Source organism: Morone saxatilis, unplaced genomic scaffold, assembly GCF_004916995.1.
Source record: "Morone saxatilis isolate NCDOM2014 unplaced genomic scaffold, NCSU_SB_2.0 Contig12, whole genome shotgun sequence".
In the NCBI taxonomy this organism is placed as follows: domain Eukaryota; kingdom Metazoa; phylum Chordata; class Actinopteri; family Moronidae; genus Morone; species Morone saxatilis.
In genome coordinates this window covers 23,833,105-23,845,129 of record NW_023339674.1, presented here as the reverse complement: position 1 = coordinate 23,845,129, position 12,025 = coordinate 23,833,105, and the positions used below count along the sequence as shown (strand labels likewise).

At 38.7% G+C, this 12,025-nt stretch overlaps 1 protein-coding gene across 2 annotated transcripts in view; it reads left to right on the top strand.

Moving 5' to 3' along the window:
- Positions 1–12,025, top strand: part of LOC118322248 — a 72,951-nt gene that overhangs the window by 3,761 nt on the left and 57,165 nt on the right. For both annotated transcript variants that reach the window (XM_035653882.1, XM_035653881.1), the window contains exons 2-3: positions 1,971–2,092; positions 6,585–6,632. In XM_035653882.1, coding sequence (XP_035509775.1) covers positions 1,973–2,092; positions 6,585–6,632 — 168 coding nt within the window. In that variant the 5' untranslated portion in view covers positions 1,971–1,972. The remainder of the gene's footprint in view (positions 1–1,970; positions 2,093–6,584; positions 6,633–12,025) is intronic.

The window sequence follows — 12,025 nt, the reverse complement described above, 5'->3', positions numbered from 1 at the left end:
AAGGGCTGCAGGTTGGATTCGAACTCGGTACATGGGACGCCAGCTCTACCAACTGAGCTAACAGGGCACCCTGTTTTTTGCCTTTAAGAACTGTATGAAGATTAAATTGGCAGGGCTTTACCAAATAACCTAGTGGCTTACATTAGAATGGTTTTCTTGATAGGTTAAAAGCAATATAGAGAATACATATAAATCTAATCTGCCTCAATATAGAGATGACACAATAAAGTTGCAGCAAGGACTCAGTCTCGGTACATGGGACGCCAGCTCTACCAACTGAGCTAACCGGGCACCCTGTTTTTTGTTTTGTCTTTTTGAAGCAATTAGTTTTTAACGAAATGCTCAGATTAACTATGTACTACCTTCACCCATTCCTTAGGAGTTGGTAGAGACCAAACCAGAGTTAAATGTAGTGAATGTTGGATTTATATTCACCCAGAGTCAGATCTAGAAAAGTATTCATGGCGATCATGCTGATTTAATCACAAACAATCACATAAATCAATATTTGCTTGGAAAAGCCCCCATATTAAGAATGGAATTAATCTAGATTAATGTGTTAAATTTGAAAGCATTTGACACCAAACTGGGGTAGCAGCTGGGATGGCCATGCATTTTTTATGGCACTTCTCTAGATTTGCCCTTGCATTTACCAGGTTGCCAGAAACACAACTCCAAATGAATGCTAATGTCACTGGTTGTGTAAACAACTGTTTGCTAGCACGTTTTACATAACAACTCATATGGTGAAAATTGTTTAATATTTTTGTGTAATATTTTCAATCAGTGTCTCAAGGAGGCAAAAAAATTATATATATATATATATATATATATATATATATACTAGAGAGACACAGGCTTGTACCTCTCTTATTTTGGGTTTTTTTTTTGTGTGTGTATTGATTTGTCCATAGGTTGACCATATAGATGCCAGAGCTGCTTTAACTTACTAAGAGTTGTAGACTCAACTGCAGTTTTGGTAACCCTGGTAAACTGCACAATGTAAAATAACAAACGTACAGTGCAGTCCACTCTGTGAAAATTGTGATTTAAAGAAGATACCAGCCACTAAAATCTCCAAACTCTCCATATTGTTGTATTCATATAACAGATTGGCCCATCTGGGATTGCTGTATGGATGATGTGGGAGGACAGCATTTACTTTATTGTGTCATCTCTATATTGAGGCAGATTAGATTTATATGTATTCTCTATATTGCTTTTAACCTATCAAGAAAACCATTCTAATGTAAGCCACTATGTTATTTGGTAAAGCCCTGTCAATTTAATCTTCATACAGTTCTTAAAGGCTCGGTCATAGTAAAGCAGTAAAAATGTAGACACAGTCCTCAGAAAATGTGCAGTTACTGGGTATTGAGAATTCAGTCTGATGACCTCTGACATCTGGGGGAGCCAATGTGCAAAATCTTCTTCTGAGGCTTTAATAATTATTACATCATTTTGTTCTGAATTAACAGAATGAAGAAAAATAATCTATACCTGCTTCTTATTCTACGTGTGAATCAAATAATGGCACTACTAGCAAAGGAGAAAACAAACCAAATAACAGACAAAATTCTAGTGAAAATAATCTTTAAATTTAAATTTCATTTCTCATTGTCATTCTCACTTCTGGCACTGTTGTGTTAAATGTCTTGTCAGGAATGTCAACCTGCTACAATTGCTTCTAAAGCCCAGATTCACTTTGCCACACTCCCAGTGGGAACAAAATAAAGGTCTAATGCTCGAGGGAGCTGTACAGTGAGTGTTGAATGCTGTAATAGGAAATACGTTGCAGTATAAGTTGGAGTATTTGCAAAGGTCTTACTCTAAAGAAAATACGTTTTGTTAAATTTTGAGTCAATTAACAGTTTCGTGAGCAGCAGTGAATCTGAACATGAATTAGCCTTTGATGCAATGTGAAATCAGTGCTAAACCGTTCATAACCATCTTCTCCTCTTCTTCTACAGAGATGTCAGAGTGCTTTATTTGCAGGGATGTTGAACTCAAAGCCAGTGACCCACTGAGGAATTTCTGTGACTGCAAGAATTTACTTGCCCATCACGTGTGTCTGTCCACATGGATCCAGAGGGTAAGAAAGACTTTCCATGTATGGAACCTTGATATTTTGAATTTCAGTCTGGCCTTTTTTCCTCATCAGCCATTTGTCAGAATGTGAAGGGGGGAAATGTCTGTGTTGGATTTCTAACACTGAATAAATGTGTTTGCCATGTTAGCATTCCTTATTGAGACAAAAACGTTGCTGTTTGCCTCAAGGTAATGAGCTACCTTTCAAATAGTAATACCAATTAGTTTTAATGAGGGTTGCTAATAATGATAACACGTCGTCGTTATACATTTGAAACACAGGGGCTGAAAGAGTGAGAAGTGCCTCATAATGGACTGTCAGGATTCCAGGAAGCTATCATGCACCTGACACCTGTCACCTACTGCAAAATGGCTCATTAACATCTGTAGCACTCCTTGAACCAGTAGTGGTATCCATACATTGCCTACTGATGTGTTGTTTTTGTACTGCACCTCCAAAAAGATCACTTTACACTCTTCTCAGTTAATGAAATGTACGTTTCTGTAGGTGGCATACATTTCTCTTCCTGTTGAGTCATGGTGCTTATTGCTGCTCATGCTAATTACTCTTCCTCCATTAATTCCCAGCCAACTGCTGTTGCTGCTGCCAGAATTGTAAAAATGTATAATTGCCTCTGTATAAGTATTTTCCCAGAAGTATAAAGTAAAAGCTAAAAAGTAAGGGAAGGTGTGTTGATGTAAATGTAACTGCAGATTTGTACACTTCAGCTGCAATGTGTCACATAAGTCATAAACCTCTGTATGCAAATGAGTTGTTACGTCACATGACATGAAAATGCACTTTAGGAGTGTGTTAGTTTGCATGGATTAGATTATAGACTGAAACATAATGTAAATCACTGTTCAACTAACTGAAAGAGCATCATAATAATAACATTATGACACTGGAAGCAATGGTTGAAAGCACTGGGCAATGTACAATATTCTGTAAAATAAAGGTCCATTAATCCCTTCTTTCTATGAACAGTAACAGTGAATGTGTAATATGAAAAGGGTCGCTTTTAGTCCTGAACTTATGTATCACCCAACTCTGCAGTTATGCAGCAACTTTACTGTTTTGGTTCACCATTCTTATCAATCCTGTTTCAACAGCAGCTGGCAGCTGTTATCAGCAGCTGTTATCAAACTCAGATAGACCCACCATAAACTATGGACAAAAAAGTTACCTACTAGCTGGTGAACATAGTGGAGCATTCAGCAATAAAGAGACAGATATGTTTCTCAGGAGTTGGTAGAGACAAAAACAGACCATATCCACTTTACAAAGTCATAATAGGTCAAACATATGTGATATTTAGCTTGTTGTGGAGTTCAACTGTCCCTGTGTTGCAAAAAACAGATAGATTCAGCATTAAGTATGTGGTTAAACTGCCAGTTCAAAATAGAGAGCCAGTTGAAGGGTAGTCCACCAATTTCACATGTCAAGATTCGTTGCCTAGTTGTGGGGAGGACAAACTGTTGTATATAGTTTTATGTTGCTCTGGGGGACCTTTGTTAAGCCTGAGAAAACAACCCTGATGAGGTCATCAGAGTTATCTAGGCTTGGGCTTTGAGACAACAGTGTTTTTTTAACACAAAAGATTGTGTTACAAAGTGGGAGCATGGAGTTGTGTGGGCATTTAACAGGCAGGGAGGGTCGCCTTGTGGGAAGTGTAGTATCCAGAATTTATGGCGCTTCATCCATAATAGGTACTTCAGGTCAGGATAGGAATCTGGTCTAACAGTTTTGACCATTATGTTTTAAATCTGTATCTTGCAAGTCACCCAGCTTTATATAAGTGCAGTACTAAATCTCTCGAGTACCACTTTGACTAGAGAGCCAAAGAGCAGATCATCTGAAAATTAATTCAATCTGTGTCACTTATGCACTTTTATACTGTACAGTATCTGTACTATCTGCTCCCATATGAGGCACACACAGAGTGCAAGTCTAAATGATAACATCTAGATCTAATTCTGTAGCAGAATATACTGTATCTGTAAGCCAATTCGCTGTGCATAATATATGAATTAGTTATTATCACATACAATCATTGTATGTGAATCAAGGATAAAATGTGTGTCTGCTGCTGAATCGTTTGCTGTTGCGCCGTCCACTCCTGTATGCTTTGGGTCTCTTTGGATACTCCACAAGTGGTAGACAACATGCTACAGCAGACCTTTCATCTGCACCACCCAGCTGTCAGAGTGAAGAGCCACTTCCATTAAGTGTGTGTCTTCCCACTATACAATTATATACAGACACACAAACTCAGGCTCATGAAGCACACACTCACAGAACCCAGCTCTCTGTTGAGAGTGTGTGCTGATGCTACAAGACTACTTTAGTTTTTTGTGTGTGAGAGAAGCAGACAGAGAGAAAGAGAGAGGGAGAGAGCGAGAGTGTGTGCGACCTTTTAGAGTGCTCAGGGTAGGGAGCCCCTTTCCCTTTTACGGAACAGAAATCAGCAATTGACCTGTCACTTTTGCTCTGATAGCCATCTCTGGAAAGCAGGTCATGCACATATGTCTAAAGTGCCTCTTAACCGCATTTTATGAAGCCAGAAAATGTAATCCAATAATGATTTGACTTGTGAGAGAGAGAGAGAGCCAGCCAGCTGGGAGTGATAGCATGCACTATTACCAGTGCTAAAAGCAGCTTGAACAAAAAAGGGCAAATTCCACGTCCTTATTTAATTTCACCCACAACAGCATCACACAGATGTTGTCACTAAACAACGGGCAGGCTGAACTCAAACGCAACAAAACGGCGCTGGCATTCATTTCCACAACTGTTGATACATACTTCAGCGTGTTTGCAGTAGAGGACTATCTGAATGATTATCATCTGCACTGAGGCAAACCATACGCTATCTTTTTTTAGACTGCCTCATTTGTGCCCCCCCTCTCCTTCCCAGGTTCCCAAAGACAAATAGCATGGCACAAAACTAATTAGTAACCAGGAACTAGTTAGGAGATGCCCTTTGAAAAACATGTCCTGAGGCAGGATTTAAATATAGGGACAGAGTCAGTGACTGAGTGTGCCTAGGAGATCCCGGCCTCCAGGCGCAGCAGCACTTTGACCCCTGACCCTCATTATAGGGAGTGCATTCCTAGAGGGGTGAAACCCCTTGCAGTACAAAGTACAAGGGCATGGGAGGACTGTATGGCTCGTACCGCACCAGCCGAGTGTGGCCTGGTGTGTCTCACTGCCCAACCCAACGACGGCTTGAGAATATACAGAGCAAGGACGCAGGCTTTTGGAAAGTAATGGTATACACTCGCTTTCCCGACAGATAAATCTGTTTTTCATTTTTATACATCTGGTTTCACTCTATTGAAGTTAATGGGAATAGTATTCCGCAAAAAATTGCTCTTCAAAATTTGTCATCCCATCCATCTGAAATAAAATACACCGTTACGGGGGAAAGAAGTGAGGAGAGGGTTTATGAAACTGCTACCATTGCTAGCTAAATATAGCATTGATTCAGTGGAGAGTGAAGCACTGACCAAATTGTGAACAGATAAAAACACAAGTTGATGAGTTTATATACTGACATGTATTAGACATGTTTTTCATATGTGACATTAGTGTTTTTGTGTGTGTGTTTATGTCAGAAAGCATGCCTTTGACTGTGAGCATGCATGCCTATATTTCGCTTTAATTATGAGTGGTGTGAATAGTGAGTTAAGCAACCCCCCTCCATCCCACCCCACCATCTCTCACTCTGTCTATCTCTCATGGGTTGATTCTCGTCACTGCAAACAGACTTGGTTTACATTCATTAGCCCAACACTCACAGCAATCAGGCCACAGTGCCAGGGGCAATGGTCCTCTTTATAAAATCACATTGCCTAATAGCAATGTTCTATAATTATATGCCATTAACATCTATCAAAATGTGCTCCTACATGCCATGCATATTAGCAGTGGATTTGGCAGTTTGTGTTTGTACAAATGCTTTTCCTGTTATTAGCATCTTCAGATAGTTAGCACCAGCTTGAGGAGTTTTGCCAACTTGTTATTTTTGTTTCATGTGCAGTTCTGTCATGTGAAGTGTTACATGAAGTGCATGCATTAAAACAACATCTAGTTATGTATGTATAACGAGTGATTACTATGGTGGCCCAGAGGTGCAACACAAAACTACATTGGACAAAACACAATAACAAAACAGAATACATAACAACAATATGAAATGTTGTTGTTTTTTCCTATTTGTTGTTGTCTTTGGAGACATGTGTTTTGCACATCAGGGCCACTGTACTATAGAGGTTTTTTAGCACTGTAATTAAATTAGCATTATTATGTATAATGCACCTTTGAGTTAAAGATGCAATCACAGTTCCCAAACAAACATAATTAGTTTATTGATCAAAACACAAACAAATGATTTGTCGCTCAAGCATGTCATTCTGCAGTAAGTCCAGCTTTAGAACTGTTGTTTTGGTGTTTTACTGTCCCTAAATTAGTTTTAAATATTGTTTCCTTACAGGGATGTGGGAGTGAAGACAGGCTGAGATGCATTGTCTGCAAAGCCAAGGTAAGTGTATTGATGTATGTGTGTTTGAGAGGGGGGGTATTATAAACATTCAGTGAGATATCTGATGATGTCTCATTCTTTTAATCTTACCGTGTGAAATGTAGGTAGCAAGCATTTAAACAAACACCGTTTAAGTCATTAAACAGTGGCTGCATCTCACAAAACAGATTTAAACAGAGCAGATCCATAATACTAATGAGCAATCAGGTCTTTGTTTTGCTCGGTGATTTAGCTGATTTGCCAGCAGTTGTGTTGCTTATGAGCTGTAAGCTGTCTTTTATTCCTTATTATTGCAGCAGAACACTCGCTGCGGAAAAGGAGGGAGAAACATTACAATATTTGGCAAAGGATACAAGCCATGTAATGACAAAATCTGTATTCATTTCATGAGCAGAAATTAATCACGCTTTCCTGTGGTACATTCTTAATGCAAATTTTCCGTCAACACATTGTGCCTTGTGTTTGTGAGTTTATTCGTATGAAATGGTGGAGCTGATGTGTCATCACAGATGGGGTTGCATGCTGGATAAGGTGGCCACATTACTAACCATCTCAGATTAGGAAGTATGCTGTTGATGTGTTGTATGTATTCATGCTTGTGCAGTGGGTCAAAGCTGGCTACTGAGTGTTTTATTCATTGTTTGCTCTACAGCGGCAGGTTGAAAATGTGATCTTTGCTGTCTGTTCTTTTGTGTATGTATGGGAGGAATCCACTCTGTGGAAGAAAATGTCACAGTAACTCTGCCAATGACCTTTCAGGATTTTAAGATATTTTAAACATGAAATCATGCGCACACACAGATTCACACACTAATGAAAGTTAAATGAAACATTTAGTCTGTGGGGAAGTCTCCACTGGTTGTTGTTATTCATCTTGGAATTTGTGTTTGTCTCCGTTTGGGGCCAAAGAGCAATTGGTCCCGAGTGTGATGTTGTTTTCTTTTAGCACACAACATGTCTCTGTTACATACAGCTGGAGATGGTTACCCACAGGGTGATGTGTATGTTTCTAGGGCACAGGTTTTAAAGTCAAACTGAACTTTGATCTCTTCTTATTTTTTTGTGTAAGGAAATATAAACTGTAATGATACAGCAGGTACTGTGCATATTTTTCTACAGAGGATAGAACTTTTTTGGGACTTATTTGTAGAAACAGCATTTAAGCATCAAGCCTTGGGGTGGGTGTTTCCTATGGCAACAATTGAGAGCCAGGGTTGCTAGGAGACGTGTTGTTAGCGTTTGTGGGGCTCTACTGACTGGAGAAAGCCATGATCATATATCCTACGAATGCTGATACAAACCCATATAGCGCTGGTTGTCAACCATCAACCAGCGATTTAAGACCTGTATCACTTTACAACAGTCAATATTTGGGTGGGACAATTGTGCTGTTAATTTTGTAGTCCTCTCAGAAAGTGGAAGCTAGTTAGCCAGCTTATTACTAGCTCTTACTTTCTGAATAGTTAGTAAGTAGTTAGTAGTAAGTCAGTAAGTAAGTCTAGTTAGCCTAGCTAGGCTACTTAGCTTCCACTTCCACAGGTACCAGTGTGCACCTACTGAGTCCTTAGCTTAGCTTTCCAACTTTAGCAGCTGTTTAGATGCAACTCATAATTGGAACACCTGCTGAGTGCTCCCACACACTGTCTCTGTTTCATGGGTCCAGATCATTGACAGTAGCCTATATATATTGGACAGAGCTTCTGGGTCTGTGAAGTAAAACAACGCGGATGTGTCTTAAACCTGCATTCTATGCAATGGCCATCAGGGGGCAGCTCCATGGGCTGTAAAAAAAACTGATAGTATGGAGTCTTATGGATAAATTTGCCTGCTTATGACTTGATTTATTAGCTCAGTAAACAGTTTTCTAATGAGTTTATGGTCAATCTCTAGTGTCAAGTCTTCTTCCATACAGCATTAGGTTCATTTAGTAAATGATGGTCCACTTTACAGTAAAATAGACAGTAAAGCAGGGTATTTAGGGCATGGCTACCTTGTGACTCACAAGTTATTCTCAGTGAGTCTGTCCAGCGCAACGTACCAAACTCAGATCAAACACTAATATAGAGGCAGTGTTGCTACAAAAATATAAGTTTAATTTCCTTTTTTTGTTAATTAAAATGAAAAACATCAATTACATATATACTGATTTCTTAACAAAAAAATAATTTTAATTTCAGTTTAAGTATAAAAAACCCTCTCTTCACTTCACTTTTATACTTAATCATATATTGTGCATTGGACCAAACCTAAGATAACCTTAAATGATACTAATACTACTGATTTGCTGTACAAAACAATGTGCCCATCATATATAAAGAGTTTGTGGAGATACTACCGTGAGGTGTCATGCTAACCTGTATACTCTCACCTGACTGTAATAATATAACTCAGTGTTGTTTAAATGGAAGCCATTTTCATTTTTTCTGTGTCCCTGACAGTATTTGGCTGCAGGCAAACACATTTTTTAGGTGTTACAACCATCTCTGCTCTTCTTTTACCTAACAGGGGACATTTCTTGCACTTTTGCAGCATCTCCAACTGACCGTTGCACTTGTCTTCGTCAATTGTACCGATGGCATCATCATCAATTATTAATGCCAAGCAGTAAATGTCTGAGAGACATCCCACTGAGAGACCAAACAGCCATGAACAGGGGTTAGTGGCAGGACTGGTGAATGCTGCGAGTGGCAGCTGTGCCATTTAGAGAATGATTGTTGGGAAGCTTCTACTCTATATTGATATGAACTTTGCTGCAGTAAGTTAATGCATCAGTATAATAACATTTTAATGTCTGCAGTGGCATGGCCATTTAATATTTGTCCAGAGAGGGATGTATATGTAGATTAGCAATGACTATAATGATGATCGTGATAATCATTTGGTCCTGCACTGCTATCACTGTGTAATGCATTACTGCAATCACCCTTGGTTAACATTAAGAGGCTTTAGCTATTAAGACTTTGAGCAGGCAGTGCTCATCATACAGTCTCCAATTCAGTGAGCCAACCATTTCATTTTCAAGCTTTTTTTCTTGTTAATGCTGCTTTTTCTTGTATGTTGTTTTCCGGTTTTGCAATGGGGTCTCAAATGTGGGCCATTTGTATGAGTTATGCTAATTTGTTGGGGCAATGAATGCATTAATTTCATTAGCACATGGCCTCAAAGCAGTAATTACCAGAGTAGGTGTGTCACAAGCAATCATGTTAAAATTTGCCAGTTAATTATTAAGATTTTGTTCTGAGGGACCTGGATTTGACATGAGTCGCCGAGGGAAAAAAAAAGAGGAGAAAGTTAATACATTCCAGTGGCCGAGGCTAGGTGCTTGTTGTTGAACACAGTGGGGGTGGCTGTGGCATTGTGGGTCTACTGGCATGATTTTTGCGTGTTGACAGCTCACATTCTGGACTAATTACCGCAAATAGCAGAGGGCTAGCTGGTGCTCGGTCAATCCAGGAGGGTGTAATTATAATGAAAAGGAGGTCCAGAGCCGCCTAATGGCCTCTGCTCCCTTTGATTGGAGTCCGGTGGAGAAGACATTGGTGGGGAGTTGTGAAGGAGGAAGAGATTCAGAGCTCCCTTCCTTGGCCATGATTAGACACAGAGCTGGAGTGAGGAGGACAGACTTTGTGTCTAATGATGCAGTCTTAATAGAAAAACAGTAATTCTTGGTACCAGGAGGGGTCCTCACCTGATAACTGTAGGAGCCATATTGGTATAATAGAGAACTGTTTTCAAAAGTTTATGTCCTCTCAGGAAATTTAATTTCATCAGTGTGGTGCTTTTAGAGTAGTTGTAGAGTAGTACATTTTAATTTTAATGATTTTATTTTTTTGTTTACATTTTTGTGACAGGACACAATATTTCATAATCTTAAATAATTAAAAAATATCTTTATTAGTTTCCATGCAAACAATATATGGTTGCAAAAGGAAATGATAAGGTCTGTTAATGTAAAAGTCTTAAAGGTCCAGTGTGTAGGATTTAGTGGCATCTAGCAGTGTAGTTACAGATTGCAATTCTTGTTTTACTGTCCCTTTCCAACTGTCACGGAGAAACTACAGTGGCCACATAAAAACGGCCCTATGTAGATGTAGAGCAGGTGTTTGGTTTGTCTGTTGTGGGCCACTGTAGAAACATGGTCGTTCAATATGGCAGCCCCTGCGGGACGTGACCCTGCAGCATTTGTAAAATCAGCTCATTCTAAGGTAACAAACAAAAAAATAAAACAAATTTCTTATTTTCAAAGGTGATATATACACAGGATGAAGAACATACCCTAATGAAATAACTTATATTCCATTACCAGCTTTATATCTGTAATGACTACATAATTTTCCATGACAACCACTACAAAATACAAGTTGACAAGGATTGGACCATTTAGAAAATTGGTTTAATCCCCTACAGAATGAAGTCATCTGTACATCTTCAACAAAAACTGTATTATCTGTAGCTAACAAGATGCTATTCTGAATACTCTCTGAGACTATAATGCTGTACAAAACTACCACATTGCAATATTACTGTTTTAAAGTAGCAAAGGTATCATATAGTGGTACCTAATTGCATGGTTTACTCAGGGAAATAAACACAAAATAAAATGCAAAATACAAAGACATAGATTTTTAAACCAACAGTTGCAGACTAACAGTATATTATATTAATTAATATGAATAGCCTAATGGAATCCTCTTTGTTTCTTGTAATGCTGCACATTCTTGCTCTGTGTTTCCCAAGCCTCTCTTACAGACACATTCTAAAATGAGTACAACAAGATTCCTTAAATCTATTATTTTATGAACACTGTCACCCTCTGCTGCAGTGACAGGTCTGCAAAAATGATGCCATTCCACTTTGTCACACAAGAAAACAAACAGTGATGCCACTGGGTGTAAAGCTTGGTTATGGTGTATGAAAGTGTAATGTAACAATGTAACAATGTGCAGGTTGAATAGAGTAGAAGATAAGAGTTGAAGATAGTAGAGAACTTCTCCAGCCATTTTAAATGTGCTAGTTTGTGTTTTACTTCACTGATATACTGTGGAGTTGTACCTTATTTGTACTTCGCTTTGGACAAAAACATTATGCTAAATAGAAGAGAAAAAAATGGAAATATAGATGATTTTTAGACATATTGCAGACAAAATAGAATTTATTGAATAAATGGCATTTCAAAGACATTGTAACACAAATTAACTGGTTTTAAAAGGTAGCGGGCATTTAAAGTCATAACATAGAAATCAGTCCAGACAGATACACACTCTAACCTGAGAGCTTAGTTTATACACAACGTTCTTAGAACTTCAAATCTGACACAGTTCTGCACCATTTTGGAACCTTCCCCGCCCCGTGTCTCTCAAGTGTCTCCTTAAAGGTGTTACCATTTACCCCCC